The sequence below is a fragment of the Epinephelus lanceolatus genome, chromosome 9 (genome assembly GCF_041903045.1).
Source record: "Epinephelus lanceolatus isolate andai-2023 chromosome 9, ASM4190304v1, whole genome shotgun sequence".
In the NCBI taxonomy this organism is placed as follows: Eukaryota; Metazoa; Chordata; class Actinopteri; order Perciformes; family Serranidae; genus Epinephelus; species Epinephelus lanceolatus.
This window is the reverse complement of record NC_135742.1, coordinates 24011685-24035013: the sequence shown is the minus strand read 5'-3', so window position 1 is coordinate 24035013 and position 23329 is coordinate 24011685. Positions and strand designations below refer to the sequence as shown.

At 39.5% G+C, this 23329-nt stretch overlaps 2 protein-coding genes across 2 annotated transcripts in view; both read right to left on the bottom strand.

Annotated features, from left to right (window-relative positions):
• Positions 1-4951, bottom strand: part of smtnb (smoothelin b) — a 64438-nt gene extending 59487 nt beyond the window's left edge. Inside the window, 1 exon segment of the mRNA XM_033619097.2 lies at positions 4587-4951. Coding sequence (XP_033474988.2) covers positions 4587-4637 — 51 coding nt within the window. The 5' untranslated portion in view covers positions 4638-4951.
• A 2715-nt stretch (positions 4952-7666) lies between these two features.
• Positions 7667-20559, bottom strand: trafd1 (TRAF-type zinc finger domain containing 1). Its single transcript, XM_033620261.2, has 12 exons — positions 20146-20559; positions 18742-18790; positions 18507-18642; positions 17564-17617; positions 17031-17460; positions 15720-16016; positions 15580-15644; positions 13263-13523; positions 12863-13001; positions 10542-10758; positions 10312-10369; positions 7667-8803 (listed from the first exon to the last, which is right to left on the bottom strand). Exons 2-12 carry the CDS (start codon positions 18774-18776, stop codon positions 8765-8767), a joined length of 1731 nt encoding a protein of 576 aa, XP_033476152.1. The 5' UTR covers positions 18777-18790; positions 20146-20559; the 3' UTR covers positions 7667-8764.
• Between the last annotated feature and the right edge of the window lie 2770 nt (positions 20560-23329).

The following is a 23329-nucleotide window of genomic DNA, read 5'->3' as shown; positions in this document are numbered from 1 at the left end:
GGCAGCCAGGGCTTTGAATAGAAGAGTAGAGAAGGGATTAGTGGCGTTAGAGAGGCCGCCATATGACCTTCTGACTGTTTAGTTCATTAAGTGCAACACAGGCCTGGAGTTCGTGTTCGTTAACAGAAGCTCCTCCACCCGACTTTACTACCACTTTAATTACACCTCGGCATCTGAATGTCCATCATCTTTTACGAGAGTCCTGAAAAACTTAATTTACAAACTCCTCGACAATATAAAACGCCACAGAACAGGGTGTTAGATTTAATAAAACCTAAACACAACAAGGCTCCACTCAGGTGAAGCTGAGTTTAAACTCCATCGTACAATCTTCTCTGAGCTTAATCAGAGTTTGTTTCCTTTGAGTTCACTGTGGAAAACCCTGACACTTGAGTCACTGCAAACATCATCAGTGAAAATGTGGGATCTGGGTGACCTTATGGCTGGTGGTTACATGTGAGGGAGGGAAGCTGTGGGGAAGACGCTCAGCACATGAACACAGCCCTGAAGACGAGATCTAGCTCAGTCAGTAACGGGTTACACATCAGCGTCACATGAAGATAAACTCCATGAATTCCAATGTCTGCGCGATGTGTGTTTTCTTCTGCTGCTGCAGCTCTCACAGACAATGGCAGCATTTTAAAGCAGCCTCTCACAGGAAACATGCCACACGGGAGAGTTCAGACAGCGCTTGATTTTTTATATTGATTTTATCAGAAATAAAATCTTACTGAGTGGAAATGAGTCCTCTGACACATATATACCTGTAAATCTGAAGCTCTACTCTATTAAATATAAAACTACAACCAACACAGCAGCCTATTAGAAAAGTAAAGAGGCCCAGCAGCCTGAGATGTCCTCAATCTTTCCACTGCCAAACAGGGATGGAGCCAGACGTTGTAAACATTCAGGGATCAGCCCAAACCTAGGTGGGTCCGAGGGCATGCCCCCCGGGAGATTTGTTTCCCATTTACAGCAGCTATGTGCACTTTTTTAAGCCAGGTAAGGTAATAGCATGCCTAAATATTGGAACATCATCTAGGAAAAACATGATAGCTGACAAGGAAAAAAACGCTAAGGGCGTTTTTATATTAGGTACGATTAAGTCGTACCGTGCCTGAGTATGATTGCCGCCCCTCTCCACTCCCCTGCGGCTCAGTTTAAACATTAATTATGTTGTTCCATACCAAAGAACACTTGCATCATCATGTACACAATATTTTTGTTTTGAGGCGAGGCTCTGCTCCTGGCTGGAGGAGGAGCCGCTGCTGTCATGCACAGAGTCGAAAGTGGCAACAAAGCCGGATCTGGGTCCGTCCGCAGCGGGATGTGCTGCGGTCTGATACAGATGCATCAGTATTAAACAAAGACTGTTTCACAACCTTGTAGTCACGTTAAATAGCTGTTCACTTCTGTGTTTTGGTACAGTTGGTGTTCACACTTGAGATGTACTGTACTGGAGTACGCATGAACCACATCTAAGACCAAGTACGGATCAGTGTATCATACTAGGGTACTGGACACAGCCAGAGATATTGGATAAAGCGAGATACCCCACTCAGCTCACTTCCTGATTCAGTGACGTCAGCGCCACGCCCCCGTAGGAGACTTGCGGCACCTCTGAATGTATTGTCGTCAATGAGGAAAATGAACATAATCACAATTTATGGTCAATTCTTTCGCCCTATAGTCACTAAAGTAAATATTGGGTTCGTTTTCCACAAGCCACACATCTTACCAACATTCTGACACTAAAGCTGCATTTTTCATCCGCACAGATCAAGAGAAAATTAACTTTGTTTGAGCCCTGTCCGTCTCAGAAAACAAGTTCTCGCGAGATCTCGTGATCTTGATAAACAGGCGGTAAAATCACAGTTAGCTTACAAACAGTTATTTACCGCTAGTAATAAATAAAAAATGCCCAAGCTCTGTGCAGCAATAGGCTGCAATAATAGGAAGAATGTATTTTCATTCCACCTGCTTCTCGATCCGTATACACAGACATCCACAGAGCCTCTGTTCAACACGGTGGTGGGGAGGGGGGATTGAGGGAGAACAGGCTCTGATTGGAGGGAAAGCTAACCACGCCCACTTAGGAGACAGGAAGAGTAACCATTTTCTTAACATTGGATAAGCCTACCGTGGGGTATCTTGCTTTAGCCAATATCTCTGACACAGTGTTCACACTACTCAAACGAGCTGGACTTTGGGGTCAAGTGTGCTCGGATGCAGGCTCACGTCCCTGATGTGAAAACCCCCTACTTGTTTTCCAACCAGCTCCCTTCCACCCCCGCCACTGCTACCATAATCTGACTCCCTTATCCTTTATATTAATCTTATCATCCCTTTTCCTGCTTTGTTCCCGTATAAATGACATCATAATTTTACTGATCAAAGCAACGGACACTCTAAGTTAATCACTCCCTGTAGGAGAAATATGATTTCCTCAATATGCTCCTGTTGTCCTGCTATTATAATAATGTTGCTTCTGATAAAAGTTTGGCCTTTAAGTGATTTATGAGAGGAAGGCTCTCAGCCAGATGATTCCAGACTACGGGGCAATAATAGTTTAGTCTCAGACAGGTCAACAAAACATTACATTTAGTCGTCGCCTTGTTCCAAAGTAAACAGCCTTTTCTTGTCTGGTTTACTGATCTATAAGAACAGAAATCAAAATGTTTTTCTAAGATGACCTCTTCTTAAAGTGCACAGTCTTGGGAAAGCAGCTGTTGGGGATAATGACTTTAGAAGTCAAGTGAAAATCAGATACTGTAGTTTACACACAGTGATCTGACAGGCGCTCAACACATCACCCCAGGTTAAATTAGTTTTGCCCAGATGTTTCATGTACAACTGTTGCCTGTGTGTAACTGTGATTCAGACAAACCCAGCGTAACTTTGTCTAAACAGGGACAGACTGACTCATGCACCCTTGTAAATGTGTCTGAGTTACAGGTGTCATGATATATGTCTGCTGTCTCACCTTCCTCTGCCTCGGGAAATGATCAGGACGTGACTAATGTGACTGTGAACCAGGAAGTCTAATGTCTGTACACGCTTATTTTATCAATACTAGTTTGCTGCTTACACTTGTGACATCACGTCTGCTTCAGTAATAACCAAAACGCAATATATCAGAGTGAATATGTGAATCACACACACATATGAAATAAACATTACTGTCTTCCACTGTTCTGTATGTGTCAGATATGTCTGATTTGTGTCATTGTACGTCACACATCAACATTTACCTGAGTCAGTTCTGGCTACTGTTACTGTCTTCGTGCATCAATCTGTCAAGTATTCATTTGATTTATTGTTTAGTGTATAAAGTGTCTGGGACCAAGGTGACATCATCAAATTTCTTGATTCTTTTCCCATCACCAAACCAGACGCAGAGATTTTAAATTGATTTAAATGATATAAAACAACAAATCTTTACATTTGACAAGTCCGAACAAGTGAGCATTGAGCATTTTTGCTTTATAAATGACTTAATGGTTAAGCGATTATCAAAATTCTTGGCAACTTGATTAATGATCGACCAGCTTCGGGTTTTAAAACAAGTTTACCTCACAAAAACATCAAACAAGTTTCTATTTGACCGACAGCTGCAATGATAACACACTGAAATTCACCATTTACCTGACTTATTTTCATTCCCTTAATGTTATTTTCATAATTCATTGATTGTTTACTCTAAAAATGCCAAAGTAGTGGTGACATAATGGCTATTAAAAGTCCTTAAATTCAAGGTGACCTCTTCATATGTCTTGTTTTGTCCAATCAAGAGTCAAAATGATATAAAAGTGATGGAAAGAATTCAGAGTTATGACACAGAGCAACAAGAAGCACTGCATGTGTGCACTAGAAGCTGCAACGATTAATCCATGAGTTGTCAACTATTAGGCTAAATGAACTGCCAACTAATTTAAAAATCGATTCATCTGTCGGAGTAATTTTTAAGGGGAAAAAATGGTACTACTGCTACTATTTTCTGGTTCATTTATTCCTCTATGACTGTAAACTGAGTATCTTTGGGGTGGGTTGACAAAACAATACATTTGACGACATCATTCTGAGTTTTGGGAGACACTGCTGGACATTTTTCACCATTTTCTGACATTTTTTAGACCAAAAACTCATTGATTAATCAAGAAAATAACAGATTAATGGACAATCAAATCATCCCTTAGTTACAGCCCTAGTGTGCAAACCACCTGTCTGAGATGTATGAGTTCTCAAAAAGACACACTGGCAAAAACAGTGCATGTAGGATGTTAAATTATGTGACAGTATAATGGTTCAACATGTGAATCAAGGTGTTATGTTGCACTACAGTAACAGTACCAGACATACAGCAGCATAATGAGACATAAAACCTACATTACTTCTCCATATACAGGAACTGACCACATTGATACAACTTCATATGATGTATGCAAACTGTAGATAAAGACTGCTGAATGACATATTAATATTAAAGTCTTTAATGACACCAGGCAGGTAGCAGTTTAACACACAGTGGTCCACTTCCCATGGCAGCATGTAACTCCAGTTCAGAGCATCTCCATGCATGTACTCACCAGGGCTCGGAGGGAGGACTCGTCCAGCGCCGAGTAACTCTCCACGGACATGTTTAGTCTTTCTCGTCGGGTTCAGGTGAGACTGGAAGGTCTGGGTGGTGAGTCTTGATGTGGTCTGGTTCCTCCGGTCAGCGTGTGCTCTACCACCTGCACGACTTGTTGCTGTTTTGTGTCTTTTCCTTTAGTTTGTTTCAAACTTCAGCGCAGTCAAAATCACAAACCTCCTGTAAGTTAACGGAAATAAGCCCGAGTTCCGTGTCTGGAGAGCATATTTCGGTCCTCTTCTGTCGTCTCTTGAGTGGCACTGAAAGCAGAAACAGGACTACACACTTTCAAAAGGGGACGTTGGCAGGTTTTTGAACCGAGGATTCCCACTGAAAGGTGTAAGCCCGCCCCTCTCTGTCGCCGGCTTCTCCCGGCGTTCATTCAAAGCGCGCCGCTCTGTGGGAACGTGCGAAACAGCCTCTAAATATGGAGGGTGATTAGTGCCACTGTTAAAGCCCTACATGTGTGGAACTTCAGATACAGGCATTATCATCCTTAACACAAAACACCTTAAGTTAAGATTTTCCTTAAAGTCTTAACTAAGGTTTAGTCATAATAAAATCTCCTTAAGGTTTCCTTAAATGTTCACTTAAGTATTTTTGGCTTTCTCCTTGTCTTGGTCCTATACTTAAGGAATCCCTAGACAATTGCACAAAAGACCTTAGCAACCACAGCAGGATGAAAAAACACTTAAGGTGTATTTATGGTGATAAATGAAAAAAATAACACCCTGGGAAGTTTTTTATGCGACTAAGACATTTTAAAGGATTCTGTGCAACACCCTTAAGTCCCCCTAAGTCCCTCAACTTGGGGTCCATCCCAAGACTCACACTTCCCCTCAGAATTGGCCCTAGCCCTTGTTTTTGCACTGTCCCGCGAAGGGCTTGGGTGTCCCAAATTTTAGGGAAGTGCTTTTCAGCCCTTAAAATCCCCACTTAATTTGAAGGGCCGTGCGATGCACACTTACGAACCCATATCAACTGATTTGAATTTCCCAGGATGCATTGCGAAACTCTCCAGCCAGGCGAGTTTTCCAGGAAGATGGCAGGCGAAGATGGCAGGAGAAGAAGGCAGCGAAGGCGTCTTCTATTTGCTGCGTTTTTTCTCCGTTGATTTGTGAAATGAAGAAGGATGAAGACAGCCAACAAAATAGGCAATACAACCACTGGAGCCAGCATTTTGGAAATGAGTGCAAGAAGCCTACGCTGACGATACGTGTGACGTAGGTGAACACGTCTGTTATGCTAATTTGCATGAAGTGGCGTCCCAATTTGTAGATAAAATTCCCTACCACTCAACACTAATCCTTCGTTGCTGAGGGGAATCTATCTGGCGAGTGCACTTGAAACCAAGGGGTAAGGTTAAGGGAAGAGAACTGCAACTGGCCCTTCAGTCTTAAGTGTCATACTCAAGGAGAAAACTTGAGGTGTTTTATGCTACTGACTCCAGAGCTCATTTGGTGGAAAAGGGGTTATCAGCAGAACGCAGATAACTGGCAGGCACCTGCAGCTGCTTGGTCCCTCCTGGCTCCGTTACAAGGACTTTTTTCATTTCATATTGTGCCAAACTCCAGTGGATAACATATAGGTTATGGAATTATACTGCTCACACAAGGCCTTGAGTAACTGGGTCATGATTTCGGGACAGATTTTCCTTAAAGTCTTAATTAAGGTTTACTTATAATAAAATATCCTTAAGGTTTCCTTAAATGTTCACCTAAGTATTTATGGTTTTCTCCCTGTGTTGGTTTTATACTTAAGGAATCCTTAGACAGTTACACAAAAGACCTTAGCAACCACAGCAGGATGAAAAAAAAAGTGTTGTGTTTTTTACTTGACTAAGGAAGTCTAAAGGATTTTGTGCAACACCCCTAAGTAAGTCCCTCAGCTGAGAAAAAATTAGGTTATAAGTGTCATACTTAAGGAGAAAAATTAAGGTGTTTTGTGCAACTGACTCCACACTCAACAACTCACACCAAAACAAACTAGACTGATAAATGGCATTACAGGTAAGAGAAAATATGTGTTTTTAATTTGAGGGTAAACTGTCCCTTTAAAAGACTTGACTGTATTTCCTCTCATACTTTTCTCAAGACTTTACATCAGTGTAGACTGTTCACTTTGGGCTGTTTGGATGTAACATTTGTACTGTTATCGTTATTACAGGGCTCCTGCACATTTTCATGCGCAAAACTTCAAAACTTTTCCATGACTTTTCAAGGGCCCATAATAAATCTTGCCAAACTTGCCTGGCATTTTTTATACATATCATACAAACTCTATATTCAAAATTCAGCTCTCTAGCGTACACGAAGGAGGAGACAGATCACTGGAAGAAAATTAAGAAACATACAAGACAGTAAACAAAATATTGTTGCACATCGACGTGTATTAGAGCTACAGTACGTCGACAGCTACAGGGAATACATTTGAGGTTATAATACATAATGTGGAAGGTTATCCACCAAAAGATTACTGTAACAATTTCATTACACAGAACAAGATTCCTTCACTTCTCAAAAACTTTCAATGATTTTTGCTAATTCCATGACTTCTCCAGGGCTGGAAAATGTTATTGTGAAATCCCATGACTTTTCCAGGTTTTCCATGACATTGGGGACCCTGTTAATATGCAAAATCATTCCTCATTCACTATTTGACATTGGCAGTGACAGAAAAACAACTTTGTGGTCCAAAACATTTAATGGGGCTTTTTATGTCTGATTTATGGTTCATTAAGATTCAGTTTTCTTTCAATCATCTTTACATTGAGTTATTTAAAGATGTAATAACACAACAAATCTATGCTCGGTACTAGTGTGACTGAAAAAAAAGTGCCTATTGCCACATAAAATACATTGAAAAAGCACCTCTGTGGCACTAATCACCCCTCATAAAGGACACCAGATTTAACAGAATGTTTAAAAATGATATTTTAGCCTTCTATGCAGAGTTTTGGTACAGTAAGCTGTGGTGAGCTCAATGTATTAAGAGGTACTGAACCACACTGATAGAATTCAAACTGAAGCCATTGAATCTCCTCATTAAACATTTAATAGCCGCAAGACAAGGAGCATCAACACAGTTGTTCTTAAACAGGAATAGTCAGCCGTGTGCCGTGAGCGTTTACAGTCCAACCAAACACCACACCAGGAGATATCACTCACTATTTGCTCCTCACTGGTTGAGCCTGATGATCAGATGTTAATCAGGAAAATGTTCGTGCGTCATCTTTAGTTAAAAGGACTCAACCACCTGTGGCACGAGGTTGCCTAATGTATATGTATTGCTAAAGTGGACCCTATGTTAAACACAAAATACATCTTATCAATCTTAAATCCTATTCAGAGGAGCAGCACACAACATTTTTCATACTATTTAAAAGAAGAGTGGACAGGAGACACTGCTTCAAAAGCCATCTCATCGTAACACCATGTATATACTTCTATAGTTATGATTTTAAAAATCAAAATATTACTGAAGAGTATTAAAGACAAATGTTCAACAGTATAAAAAGACAAATGTTCAATTATACAGTTTTTTTTTTTCATGGTCAAAGATGCATAAATTTATCAAATCTGTTCCTCAAGCCCTTTTTTAAACAAAATAATCTATCAAAGTGCTTCAGGTTACATAAAGATGCAGAAACCAACAGGAACACTGTGAAGGACCCTGAAAGAACATGCAAACAGGGGTGAAAACGAAATGTCCTTGGCTGAAGTAACAAGGTAAAGATTAAGTTAGACTAATGCACACCGACAAAGTCATGTGTCTGTGTTTGATGTTCTCAATGGTCCTAATGAGCCATGACACGACTTGTACAGTAACAAAAAAGAAATCAGGAATCAAATCAAATTCAGCGTAAATAAAATTCATTGTATAATTTATCTGTTAAGGCTAAATGTTAGACAAACAAACACTTGAAACAAATCCTGAAATAAAGCAGAATATGAATTAATGAACCAAATTACTTACTTAGAATTATATAGTGAAACTCATCAAAATAAAAACTGCAGGATAACTAATACTCACACAGGCACTTATCAGATAGGTATATATATGTCTCATTTTCAAAAGAGTGCAAGCAGATAAATGAGAAGTAGAGAAGGAGATTTGGTTTTTGGATTCCTGCTCTCACTCTTCCTGCTGCTCTTCATTCTGCTTCTTGGGCAACTGCAAATGGAAAACATACAACTGAGGATCTTTTTACAGACACAAAAATGTCTTTAGTGTCTGTAGTGTGTCTGTAGTGGTCGTAAAGGAAAATACACCTTTAGGCAGACTTAACACCATGATACTTAAATTATTATGTGAACAATCTGCAATGTTACATAAATATTAGCTTAAGCTCTATTCCAGGGTTTTTCCCTTAAAAGTCTATTTGCTTTTTATTTTATTTTACATTACAGTAAGTATTGTCCTCTTCAACGTTATATTTCTCATGTCAATGTATGAATATATTTCATATACTGTGTGTATTACTTGTATTTGTTATAATAGTAGATTGCTCCTATGATAAATAAGTGTTAAAACATCCACTTCTTTTTTTTCAAGATATTTTTTGGGGGCATTTTTAGCCTTTAATGGATAGGACAGACAAGTGTGAAAGGGGGAGAGAGAGAGGGAGTGACATGCAGCAAAGGGCTGCAGGCTGGAGTCGAACCCGGGCCGCTGCGGCAACAGCCTTGTACATGGGGCGCCTGCTCTACCACTAAGCCACCGACGCCCCTAAAACATCCACTTCTTTCCCATTTTATAAACCTTTGTGGTTGTACATCAGGATAGATTGTACATTGTGTAATTAGAAAAACATTTCATACACAAAATGACCATGATTAATTACTCACTGTGTGTTACTTTGATTTTGTGAAGAAAACTTTATTTGTCTCACATTCCTCCAACATACTGAATTGAAGTCATAGGCCGTCGCTTTAAACAACGGCAAATGTCTCATGTCTCATTTTTCCAGTCATATGCTCAGTACTTCCCAAACAGATGTATTTTCACTAAATTGTTAAAATATAAAACACCTCCGCCTTCCAGTTACACACCTAAAGCCAGCAGATTTCACATGTGCCCAGGCACGCTACTCAGCTGTGCATAAGACTGTTTGTATGGACACGTCTTAAATTGTAATGTTTTCACAAAAATGCATGTATTAAAGAAGTATTGAGCATACAACTGGATAAAGGAGACATGGTTATACTGAGAGTTTGTAAACAAATGTTTTTATATAGTTTTGTTGTTGTTAAACGCAGCCTGTTTACTTCAATTCATTAAGAATGTTTGCTTTTTTCGGATTCTCCGTTCACCGTGGAGACATGCGTGAAAACAGTTTTCTTCACAAATTCAAGTTAACACCAGCAAGTAATTGATATACACATGGTCATTTTGTGGTACTCTCAATGTTAAGGTACAAACCATACGCAAACTCGGGCTGCTTATTGATAATGTTGGAATGCCCTCTAGTGGACAAAATGTATAACTACCACGTGCTAATAGAGGCGCTGGCAGTACTGCATAAGTCTGTGTATGAAGTGTACAGCTACATAGTAAATAGCAATAATGTGCTAATTTTGAGCAGCAAATACACTTTGACTAGGTTGACAGCTCTAATAAAAACAAAGCATTAACATCACCATTGCCCACCTACACAACGTGATTTGAAACTTGAAGTGTACCTTTGTCAATGAATTTCTTCTGTTCCCTCTCCCTTCTTTATTTTCTGGTAGATGTACTCTGCCGGACAAACACATTTAAATTAGAATTTTAAAAACATACTCTAACATTCTATTTACAAAAAACACAAATCGTTATGTAATTAAGAAATTATAAATTGGTCAAGTGGAGCGAAAGCAATTCAAATTGAATTCAAAAATGAGTCTCCATAAAACTTGATGAATGTTTTTACCCCTTTAGAAAAGCAGAGGAAGACTTCTCAGAGTCACTGAAAGATGAATGAGCCCCTTCTGCGTCCCTGCCCTGCTGAGGTCTGGTTTTTACAGAAGCATCGCAGTTGGACATCTTCCTTTGACTTGGTAGTCCAATGTAGCCTCTCTGCCAGTCCCTTGGGTTTTGTCCCGGTAGGGTGTCTCTGTCGAATCCAAAATCCTCATCCGTGTAGTCAGCTATTTGTGGAACAGGAAACACAATATGTGTAAATAAACTCAAATGTACAAAGTGACCAGAGAAAAACCCTGTAAACATCAACAAGTCCTCCAAAGGAAATAGCCATGCAAACTAGCTTTGTATATGAAACGTTTCTTAAAGGAATACTTCATCCCTCAAATGACCATTTGTATATCAATTACTTACACTGTGTTATGCTGAATTTGAATTCTGAATTTTCTTGCATGCCTCCACGGTGAACGAAGAATCCAAAAACGGAGACAATTCTCGATAAAGAGAAATCATAGGCGGCCGTGTTAACAGCAGCATAACTATATCAAAACATCTGTTAACAAACTCTTACAACTCGTGCAGTATAATCCAAGTCTCATTTATCCAGTCGTATGTTCAGTACTTTCCAAACAAACAGCCGCTTCTGCTGGTGAACTAAACTAAAAGTGAAACTTATCTATGCTCTCTTTAAAGCAGAGTCCTGCACGGGTCCAGTTTTCAAGATCCGCCCCGACCCAACCTAGCGACGTACAAACCTGCACCCGAACCGCAAACCCGCGCATCAGGCCAATTAGTACCGCAACCCGGTCCGACCCGTTGAAACACGACCCGCAGCCCGACCCGTAACCCGGATTTAAAGTAATCATTTTGGGTCATATTGGCTGAATACTGAACAGCATATCACCACAGTTAAGGTGCCAGTGAGTAAACAACGACCTGAATGAAGCAGCTCTCACAATAAAAACCTGACTTCAGCTCCATCATCAACCCTCTGTGTTCTTCTCCCATACGAGTGTAAAAGCACTCGTTTGTTACGTTTAATGCTTTTAAACTTTTAATCTATGTAAAGGAACTTTACATGTGTAATAATAGACTTACTTTCAGTCCAGAGCGACGTTCAGCAGTTACGAGCTGTCACGTGTTTTTAGAATCCATCGAGGAAGAAGTAATCCATCAGGGAAACACTTCAGAAACATTATAAAGTGATAGTTGTACGTTTTATCCACTTATTTCTCAAATACCTAAATAATTATTTACTGGTTTGGAAGCGGCACTTGTTAGAGGGTGGCAGCCATGTTGATTCTGTCGTCCAATCACAAATTGTGTTATTAGATGGTGAAACGTGTGTAAACAGCTGAACCAATGACCGTTGCGAAATAGTGGAGGCGATCCTCAGAGAGTAAATAATGACCAAGTTAGTTATCTGTAGTTTACTGAACTAATGACTGATGTGTTTATCTAAAACCCGCGATCCGACCCGCATGTTATTTTTTCCACCCAGATCTGAACCCGGGAAAAAATGTTTTTTTAAAAACCACCCGCAAGTCAGGTGTTTTTGCGGGTACCCGACCCAGTGCAGGACTCTGCTTTAAAGCCAGACTCCATTGACAAAACCGGAGCAACACGGGAGCTGCTGGTCTCGATCTGTAGTTTGTGATATTGTGTGACTGTGCTGAGTCTGAACGAACCATTTTTTAACACCAAAGTTGCACAGAAAAACACAAAAAATCTGACTGATCAAGGCAGTGGTAGACCAGCAGCTCCTGTATTCAGCAAGGTAAGATTAAGTTTGACTTTTTATTGTTCTCTGTCTTAAAGGACTGTCTCTTAGGGAAGTGCTGAACATAGGACTGGATAATTCAGCCTTGGGTTATACTACACTAGTTGTGGGAGAGTTGGTAAACTAATGTTTTGATTAAGGTTTGCAGTTGTTTTATGCAGACCCTTCTCACTTTGATCAAGAATTTTCTCCTTTTTTGGATTCTTTGTTCACCAGAGGCATGTCAGAAACATGTTATGGGTTGAGTAACTGATATACAAATGATCATTTGGAGGTGAAGTCTTTCTTTCTCTCTTTTCATCTCTTTAGCAGAGATGTTGACTTTATTCTTTATTCAGATCCCCATTAGCAACCACTGGGGCAGCGGCTACTCTTCCTGGGATCCGAACACAACAAAACAAACATAAAACAAGACATATACACACTGTTGTGCTCTTATGTCAGAGTTTGTGGTGGTGTTGAAATGGATGCTAAATACTTTGTTGTTTTTTCTCCAATCAGATTTTTTTTTAGCATTTTTAAAAATATCTATAATAAATTCTATACATTACCTTGGTGCTTCACTGTCCTCTGGAAATCTGGAGACATCTGACCAAAGGCGTCTTTACCTGGGCTCACTGGTTTTTTAACAGATGTTTTTGTTAGATTATTCAGTGGGTGGGCAGTCTGAGGACGCATGTCACATTTGTCCTAGAAATAAAAACACACATGAAATTGTTTGAATATTAACATTCATTCACACCCATCAGAAATTATCCTTTCAGGCTGGTCGTTTGGATCATAATGTGGAAACCTCTACAGAAGATATATTTGTAATTATACTGACACATTTTTAAGAAATCCTACAACAGTTTTAAAATATTTTTTCTTTCCTCGCATGTAATAAAATAATGTACTTATCAGTAATAACAATCATTTTAGACCAGCTATCTAACTTGATTATTGACATACCTGATGGTGGAAGACGACAGCCTCCTCCAGAGCAACGCCACAGAACTCACATGGAATGACCACGTCGCCCTCTAGTGGACTGGCTGGAGGACTGTAGGAGGCCGGGGACACTGACCGAGGGAAAGTGGGGATGTTTGAAGCGAGTGTGTCGGGGAGGCTGCGCATCAGCCCTGAGGGGTTTCTGCCCATCCTGTCCTCTTTAGGTGGAGACAAGGGCTGCTTGCTGTAAGACGCAAAGGCGGAGGCAGGGCTGCAGCCAGTCTGAAACAAATTGAAGAAGGTGTACAAACAGGTTGGAATATCTGCTATAAATCAAGTCATCACGTCCCTTGACAGATGGAGATGACGGCCTCATGTTCAAACAGGCAAAGGTTGTTAAGTGTCTGGAACAAAGATAAAGAGCGGTATGCAAATGTTTGCATGCCATGTGATATCTGTCTGGATCTGAGCATTTTACACTGATAAGGTTTGTGCATACACATATGTATTTCTGAAGCATTTGACAAGGTAGGTGGGAAAGGAGGCAGCGTGTGGACAGGTTTCAGAAGAAATACAGAATGCACCATAACAAAGTAAGTAGGTCAGAGCAAGTCCTTCCAACAGTATGATAACTTAAATCTGAAAGTGGGGCTGAAAACAGATTGAAATATGTCAGCAACTAGTCCTGAATTCAGAAGGCAAGGTAACTGGTTATATCCGTCAGTCAGGTTCTGGGTGTGCTTTTTTGCTTTGTCGTGCTGTCATGCAGATATGATGCATTGACCTGTAATTACAAACTCCCTGCCCTCTTTTTCTCCAGTGATGTGTTACAGAATGTGTCAGCTGGACAGGTTTTTACTCAGACATTATGTGTCTGAATAAAGAAGCATGAAAGAGTACTTAAATGTATATAGACAATCCAGTTACTCTGGAGGATGATCACTAGCACATTTGAGTTTTCTCCCTGTTATTTTGAACTCACTTCCTATTGCTGAAGTATCTACTGGGCTGCCTTCATGACAAGAAAACCTTGTTTTCTGACAGCTGGACGCACAACAGCCTTTGGTAGCATGGAGACATGACATCCAGGGGCCAAAAGAGGATGCATACGCACAAAAAGAATGTGTATGCCTTTTCCTCACGTACACTTGTATTTACAAATGAAGAATGTGCGATGAGAATGTGCGCACCTCACACATACTTCAGACCAGGCATAGACAAGTGCAGATGGTATGATGAGGAGGAGACTGAATAAAAATTGGGAGAGGGGTAACATCGTTTTTAGGTTGTTTGCCAGTTTCACTGCAATCTACACAGCTTTCTGTAAAATGTCAACCATAAGAGCATTTGTAACGTGAATTGTGAGGCACTTTGTGAAGTCAACTTCAACATGAGTGCTATGAATTAATCATTGATCATCCTGTTGATGTTTCATGATACTGATGATTTGATTTTACCACGATTGTTTGCAGAAACTTAATGTATTAGTGGTACAGATGCTACAAATATCCACAGCCATGTGTAATGACGGCTGCTCTGGCACCATTGGAGAACCTCACGATGCAACACAGTTGCTGAAATTGCACGTTTTCTTTGTTGTATTTCTTACTGACAGGTCTAATGAGTGTTGGAGCAGACACAGGTATCAATTTTTAATTAAATGCTATTCAATTTCATTTATAACGCCCAATATCACAGATCACAATTTGCCTCAGAGGGCTATGTAAAGGTATGTTTAAGAGTACTTCAACATCTATATATGGTGAACTGTGGGAGTGGAGGCTTGTGCACGTGTGCCCTGTTCTGCAATGATTAAAACTTATAAAACAGAAACACGCAAATGTGCAGCTTTATAAATCTGACGAAAAGACGGCGTATGCACATTTCTGTCTTTGTGTATAGTACACACAGTTTTAGTCATAAATCCACACACAGTTTTATTCATCTGGCCCCAGGTGACCATAAAAATGAGCAAAAAACTAAACTGAAGAGCCTTATTATCACTGAAACCCATGAGTCTACCAGTCTATAAATGTGACACAAGGCAGCCAATGTATTATCAATGTAGTGCTTTTGTCCCCATCAGGATCCTGTGAGCACAGTGACCCAGTTTTCTTAAGGGCTGATGGGTTTGTAGGCATGCTGTTAGTATGTTTAGACCCCATCGTGCCTCTGTGACAATTTAATCCCCAAATTTAAGGGATCCTTGCCAATTTTTTTGTCAAAATCCTTATCAGCCAGGGTTGAGTGCTAATTCAGCTGACTGACACAAAAATCTAGCATCATGAGTCAAACCTTAGCAGCAGCGAATCCAAAAGAACATAATCACATTTCTAACCTGATGCAAAATAAGGTCCTCTTCAGGAAACAGCTCTTCGCAAAACTCACAAGGCAGCATGGTATCTGTAAGAATAATTTAAAATCGTCAACAAATGCACAACACAATAACTCAAAGTATTCAAATCAACACCAATTTACCTGCTTGATCATGTTCCTGGACTGCACTTGTGCTTGTGCCTGTGGAGAAGGTTGGGTAGTTGTTGTTGGGTGGATAGAGTGGAGAGTTTGTATAGGTGTTAGACGTCTTCCCAATCTTATGGTCCCAGATACCACTCCACAGGTTTCCCTCTACGCCTCCAGCCACTGGTTCTCCATCACTCTGCAGGCTGAGAGCTAACATGTAGTCCAGCCCTGATGAATCCTCATCCAGTCTGAGCTCACTGTGTGGCCACGCACTGCTGCTGCCGCTATTCAGGAAATCACTCTGCCCCAGCACTACAAGAAAAAATAATTACGATTATTTCAGAAAACAATTTTAGCTGCAACTACAACTACCGTCATGGGTAAAAAAAATATTTATAGGTTTTAGAATTTTGTTGCTTATCAGGCAAACCCTCAAAATTTGAATACATACACACAAGGTTAGAAACATGCAATGTGCTCTTTGGCCCTCTGTTAGGACCCACCTACCTTATGTCGAGCCAGCAAAATCTCTCTAATTTTATTAATATAAGATATTTTCCAGGGGCATCTACTGCATGTCCTCAGCCTGTAAAACTAATTTATAAATACTTACATCAGGGTAAAAGTCATCTTTGTGTGATAGACTCAAACTTTGAGTAACCAGATATAAAGATCATGTCAAATTTGGTGATACTCTAAAAGAGTTGGAAGTTTAAAAGGTATTCTGTGGGGGTTTTGACCACTAGTATGGAGCTATGTTTTTACACGTGGGTCCCTGTTGTGTTTGCATTGTCCGCATTTTAGGACATCAGTGCGATATACATTCTTGCTGCTGGTTTCATGTTATTCCTCTGATTGACAGTCGGAGGCAGTAACATGCAGATAAGCGTAACAATGTGCTCTCACAGTCAGTAAGGAAGCAACAAAAGACGTATGGAAACAATGCACTGGTGTTGTCACGTAACTGGAATTTCTAACTTTGGTACAATGCCTTAAAAAATCTTGATATTCTATACCATTTTGATACCACAGGGAAAAACTGACATTAAGGGCATACAATTTTACCTTTTATAAAAGATGAATATAGGAAGGCTACAAAATGACAGCAATGGTTTTTCTTTTCTTGGTTAGTAGCAGAGAACAGCAGAATTAAACATTAACAATAAGAGAGAAAGAGTAAGCGCAGCTGGTACCAGAGCATTGATACTGCAGAAAATGAGTACTGAAGCCATTAAATCAATATTTTTGACAACACTAAAATGCAATTGGTGGGCACATCCTTCCCCACAGGAAATGTAATAATAAAAAGGTCAGTAACAAACTCACAGTCACTAAATGTATTTCTTGAGGCAGTATTCTTCCAGTCGCCTTGAGATCCCCTTGATGTGTTATATACTCTGGAATCAAATGGCCGGGGAAATGCCTGTTGTTCTGCTGCACTTATGTTGTTATTTTTTGGGCCTCTCTCTTGTTCTCTGAGGAGGTTTCGGATGGAGTGGGCTTCCAACCATGCCCCTGGAGGCTGTGGTTCCCCTGGACTGCGACTAGTCCGGCTGTTGTTCCTCTCTTGGGGAGGTGTGAGGCTTCCGCATAAGACCGGATGCACAGCTTGTTCCCTCAACATTACATTGCACTTGCAGTGTGCGCAGGGTTCAGTGCGTGTGCCGCAATAATCCTCATGCTCTTTGGACTGACTGAAAACAATCTCCAGTTCGCAGTATTGGCACGGGACCAGCCGCTGAGAACATTCAGAGCTCTGAAAGAAACAACAATTGTGAAAAACCACAGTTTGAGGATTTGATAAAGGTGACTAAATGTTTGAGTTATAAATAGGGAAAAGAAAGCTTCTTCAGAAATACCTGGTGAACATCAATATGCTTCTTCTCAATCTTCAAACCACACTTGCATGTAATCTGAAATGAGATAAAATATTTGTTTATTAGTTGCTCAGCATGGAAATTTGCAGTGTTGCAACAGCAAAGGGGATATAGCAATAACAAAGACCATCACAAAGATATAATCAGTAAATAGAAAGCAAAATATAATTAGCAGACAGCTTAAAATGAAAGTGAAAATGCTTTCAAAGTTGCAGTGATTACGGTATGTGGTCGCTCTGATGTGATTTTCCATTGGAGCAGAGGGCAGCGTTAGTCAGTTTATACACAACACATTTCAGTGGTGTTTTACTGTGACCAGCCCAAGGCACACTTATATAATAATCATGCTGTTTAATCAACATCTTGTATATGCCACGCCTGTCGGAGAGATGGATTATCTTGGCAAAAGAAAAGTTTTCACCCACTCAGATTTTAACAAACTTGTGCCCAAACTTTGAGAGAAATTAGCTTTCTGTTTGACTAGAAAAAATCCTTAAATACTACTTAGATACTAGATGAAAAACAGGAGTGAAAACAAGTGTTGCATTTATATCACCATTCAGTGTAGTTTGCAAAAGTTACAAACAACATCAGCAACTACTGACAGTGCATGTACTTTTTGTGAAAACAAGTGGCTTGTTCAACAAGCACGACAGCTGAATGAGGTATCCCAGTGTAGTAAATCAATATAAGGTAAAACATTTCCACAACATACAAGAGATCCCTCCACAGATTCTGATGTTTTCCTGTCCTGCTACATTATCGTATGAATCTGATCTGATCTTCACACATATTGATGATGAGATTATCCAGGCTGTGCAGATGATAGATTTTTTCACTTTTTGGTATCACAACTGTCCTTTGAAGCAGCATATCTATTGCAGAAATTATTTTGAAATCTCCAGTATTGCTGTTCAGATTTTACCTGAGTATGCTCCTGCTGTTTGTGCTCCTGCAGATCTGATCGGGGCACTGGCTCCTGGCAAACATCACACAGTGCGATGTTTCTTCTGCAGTGGATCTCATGGGTAGTAAAATTAGCCTCTGGAATGTCATGTTTGCTAAAAATAAGAGGTAAAGAGCAATATGAAACCATATTTTCATCACCATATGACACTGACTGATCATTTGTAGGTTTAATGTACCTTAGTCATACTTACCAATTGCCACAGAACTGTGTATTTTCATCTGCCATGGCTTAACAGTAACCTATGGACAAACTGTATCGTTATTATCAGTGACACAAAACAAGTCAATAACATGTCAGGAGAAAGTGACACTTAAAGAAATAGTTCAGATTTTTTAAGCAGGGTTGTATGGGGTACTTATTCATAGACAGCACATTACATATAGTAGATGTCAGTCACCACGCCCCCAGTTTGGAGAAGCAGGCTGGAGTCTGTCATGGAAGCAAAGCAATCTACTGCTGTGGAGGGGTCCACAACAAACCGTACTTTAGCCACCTAAAAGAACGTTCCACCTTGAATATCTTTACTGCTTTACCTTGCTAACAGACAGTGATTTCCAATGGTAAAATGGGGCTGTTACTTCACTCTCTTCAAAGCCAGACTCCATTAAGAAAAACAGTAATTTAATATTGCTACACACAGGACCTGCTGGTCTATCACTGCATCAAACAGTTATTTTGTTAGCGTAATTGTGTGACTTTGGCCTTTACAAGGCTTAGTTTGGCTTTATCAACGTCACACAATAACACTAACTAACTGATCAAGGCAGCGTTACACCAGCAGCTCATGTGTTCAGGTAGCTTAAATTACTGCTTTTCTCAATGGAGTCTGGTGGCTTTGATGAGAGCAACGATGGGGAACTGAAGATGTTAATGCTTCCCCACTGAAGCTGACTATCCGTGCTAAAAAATACTCTCTATATAGTGGCGTGGCAAGGCAAGGCAAGGCAAGGCAAGGCAAGTTTATTTGTAGAGCACAATTCGTACACAAAGTAATTCAAAGTGCTTTACAGAACAAGAAAATGCATTAAAATCACAATACAAAATAAAAACATAAATAATCATTATAAAATGAACTTTAAAAGAGAAGAGTGCAGATAAGATCCTTTCAGTCATATGTGTACACTTAAATTAATATTGATTTTTTTAGGTGGGGCTTTTTTAGGTGACATTTTGTTGCTGACCATATCCACAGCAGTGCATTGCTCAGCTTCTGTGTCAGACTCCAGCCTGCTTCTCCAAACTGGGGGTGTGCCAAATGACATCTACTGTACGTAACACACTGTCTATGGATAAGTACCCCATACAACCCCACTTCAAAATAGCCAAACTATCCCTTTAACCTAGCCCTGTTTTGGTGATCTTTGCTAATGTCTGTAGTACTGTTTGTAGCTATGCAATGGAATTTGTGATTATTTAGTTAAACAAGTTGCAGTTAGAGTTTAGCTAAGGTCTAGCTAATTGAACCGGTGCTAAAATCTGTAGACTGAATTAATTTGAATATAGCCAAATGAATACGCAGGGCTAGTGTAAAGAGCACAGATAGCTAGTGCTGTTAGCATATGAGGCTGGTTGACAGCTCTGTCGGTTTGCTCACCCAGTGCCTCCAGGCTGGTAGCTAACGTTAGCTGACAACGATGGCCTGGATTAACAAGGAGACTCCTCGCCAACGTTAGTCAACAAGCATCTCGAAACCACCTCGAAAAAGTTGGACGATGTTTACCGTGTTGCCTCTGGCTAGTCGCTTAGCTCAACATTAAATACCCCGTTAGCAACCACCACGTAGCGCTAATTTAGCTAACCTAACTAACTTTATACGCTCTTTACGGAGTAGCTACCGAGCCGAGAAGCTAACGTGCCGCCCGGTCGGAGCAAAACGAGGACTGTCGTTGTGAGGTTACCGTTTTTTAGCTAATACATCGGTGCAGAAAAATGTAACCAAAAATAAACCCGTAAACGAAAGCTAGCTAACTATTTGATGATATCTTGGAAACAGTTGGTTATTTCCTCCTTGATCCGTGCGCATACAGCGAAGATAGATGCCCCGAGTACAGCCTCTCAGGTTGTCTACGTACACATTATTGCCTCCTCCTTTAACACCGGCACAACCTAACTAATTCCTACCATAATAATTTATAATACTGCATTTAATCTAAACGCGTTAGAGCAGTGATCTGAATGTGTACCGGGCGTAGATGTTTTAGAGGTTAACCCCTAAAACCAACTGTAAGTCATAGTTCAGGGCAAAATACTTTCTGTTTTTACAGGCTGGATTCTGATTGGTCGAATGAACATGGTGCGCTTCTGAAAAGGTCTCGGGTACCAAGGAAGGGTGGTTGCTTGTATAATGATGTATGTATGTATATTATGATTGTAAAGAGAAGTATATTATTCTTGTCTCCAACTTTATTACTTTTTTAGAGTTGCTTTTTAAAATTAAACAAATATGTTACCCAGTGAATTCTGTTATTTAAAGTTACATTCCTGATACGTCTGACAAATGCACCTTCTGCAATGATATGGTAGAAACATTTGAACACTTATTCTATCAATGTGTACTTGTGACTGTCTTCTGGACTCATTTTGAACTGGATCTCTGAAGAACATTTCACTCAAAGAACCTGATTTGTTAATTATTATTCAAAATTTCTCAAAAACTGAACAATATATAATTATTTTTTGCTTATTATCCTAGCTAAATTTTATATTCATAAAACAAACCACTTATAGAAACTGCCCCTGTATCTCTCTTTCAAGAATTCAGATCTAGATGTATATCTTAAAACAACATAACATTTCAAAATGTGTAATAAAAAACTGACCAAAATGATTGATTTATGCATATTCTACAACTTTATGACCAATTAGGTAAACCCTTGTGTGCGTTCAAACTCTTTTTTTGGTTTTATATGATTACATTTATTACTGAAGATTGTGCTCACCTGTTATGTTATTTTCATTTATGGTTTATGATCATTGTCCACTTTGTGTGCAAACTGAATGTATTAACTAGCCGATGCAATGTGTGGAAACTGTTAATACAAGGTTTTACAAAAAAAACACAAGGGGGGCGCTGCAGCTTCTGAGATCTGGGATTTAATCACTGACACATCTAATAGAGGTTCATTTCTTGTAGAGGTAGGTGTCACCAAGAATATATATATTTTTAATAAATACATCAGGAATAAGATACATGCTGTGACTCTCCCCCAGTAAGATTCACTTGGGCTTTGCTTTTTTTAATTAATTGGCAGAAAATTTGTCTAGTTGGGGACAAAGTGTGCCTGAATAATTAAGTTAAAGAGGTGTCCTTTAAAACAGGGGTGTCAAACTCATTTTGGTTCAGGGGCCACATACAGCTCAAAGTGGGCAGGACCAGTAAAACCATTACATAATAACCTATAGATAACAGTCTCAGTTTTTCCACATTCTGTCAATTTGTTGAAGAAGCAGGTTAAATCATCCCCTGCCTTACAAACCATTTACAATCTGAAGTTTTGTCAGTGCCTCAGCAGCAGGGTTCCACTAATATTGTTTTATTGTCTGATACAGATTCTTTTCTACTGAAACTGCTGACTGATGATATTTTGCACAGTGTTTAATATATTTAAATCTGACCACAGACAGAATTCACTGTTATATAATTTGCTCCCGAAACCTCTCAGCCTTCACATGTGCATCAACATCAGTAGTGCAAAGTCATCTAGTGGGCCAGATTGGACCCTTCGGCGTGCCATTTCCAGCCCCCGGACTGTATGTTTGACACCCCTGCCTTAAAATATTGCATCCAATATATCCAGCAAAAAGACACTGGAGAGATTTAGACTTGGAAAGAAGGCTTGCCCGCACACTGACTTGCACTTACACAGCAATGGTTTTTAATGAAGCAACATCCTCTGGACCTTTATCAAGCATGAATCAGTGACAGTCACAGATTTAGATTTGTAGATTTAGACTTGACATTGAATATTCGTGGACTTTCTATGAATTAATGGAAACAATCTGCCAGTTGTATTATCATTGTATATAGACCAGAATATTTTTGGATAGATGTTCAAACTTTACGTAGAAGAAAGACAGAAAAACGGGCAAAAAATTCACTTGCAGGATAAACACATTTTAGTGTGTTTTAAAAGTAGTGAGGTTGAAAAAACATTATTATTTGTACAATTAGCCTAATTTTATTATTGAGAAACTTCCATATCCACGAGAAGTGGGTGGACTCCAAACCAAATTATGAACTTCATTAACAAGAGCTACAACATTATGGCACCACAATAACAGGCCATTAGAATAAATAGGCAATAAAAACTATGTGTTTGATAAATTCCATATGAGCCGATGATACAGTAGTCTTTATTTAGATTACCTTTTCTTCGTGTTTTTATTCTTCTGTGTATATGTATCTCCAGTATGGACAGTTCTGTGTGTATAAAATATTAATGTACTTTTATTAGTTCAATAAAGAATTTTAATATAATAGCAAATATCTCACCGTTTTATTATATAACCATAAAACATACAGTGTGAAGGACTGTCAGACTGCTTTAGATGAATATCTATAATTTCCTTCCAGGTTTAATCGCCTTATGTAGCGGTGAGACTCATTTTAATTGGTACACTATAACACACAGTCCAGTTTATATATGACCCAGACATATTTGTGAGTAACAAGACAATAATTCTAAATTACATCATCATTAAAATATATATTACATAGCTGTTTCTATGGCATGAGTCTGCAGACATTCAGTTTACACAAAGTCAAAATCAACACAACA

Bases quoted from the DNA above. Each gene is read 5' to 3' on its own strand.
- trafd1 (XM_033620261.2), bottom strand. From the start codon at position 18,776: ATGGCAGATGAAAATACACAGTTCTGTGGCAATTG. The intron at 18,643-18,741 runs GTAAGTATGACT...TCTTATTTTTAG, and splicing joins ACACAGTTCTGTGGCAATTG to CAAACATGACATTCCAGAGG. The intron at 10,759-12,862 runs GTAATGTATAGA...TTCCACAAATAG, and splicing joins GAGGACAGTGAAGCACCAAG to CTGACTACACGGATGAGGAT.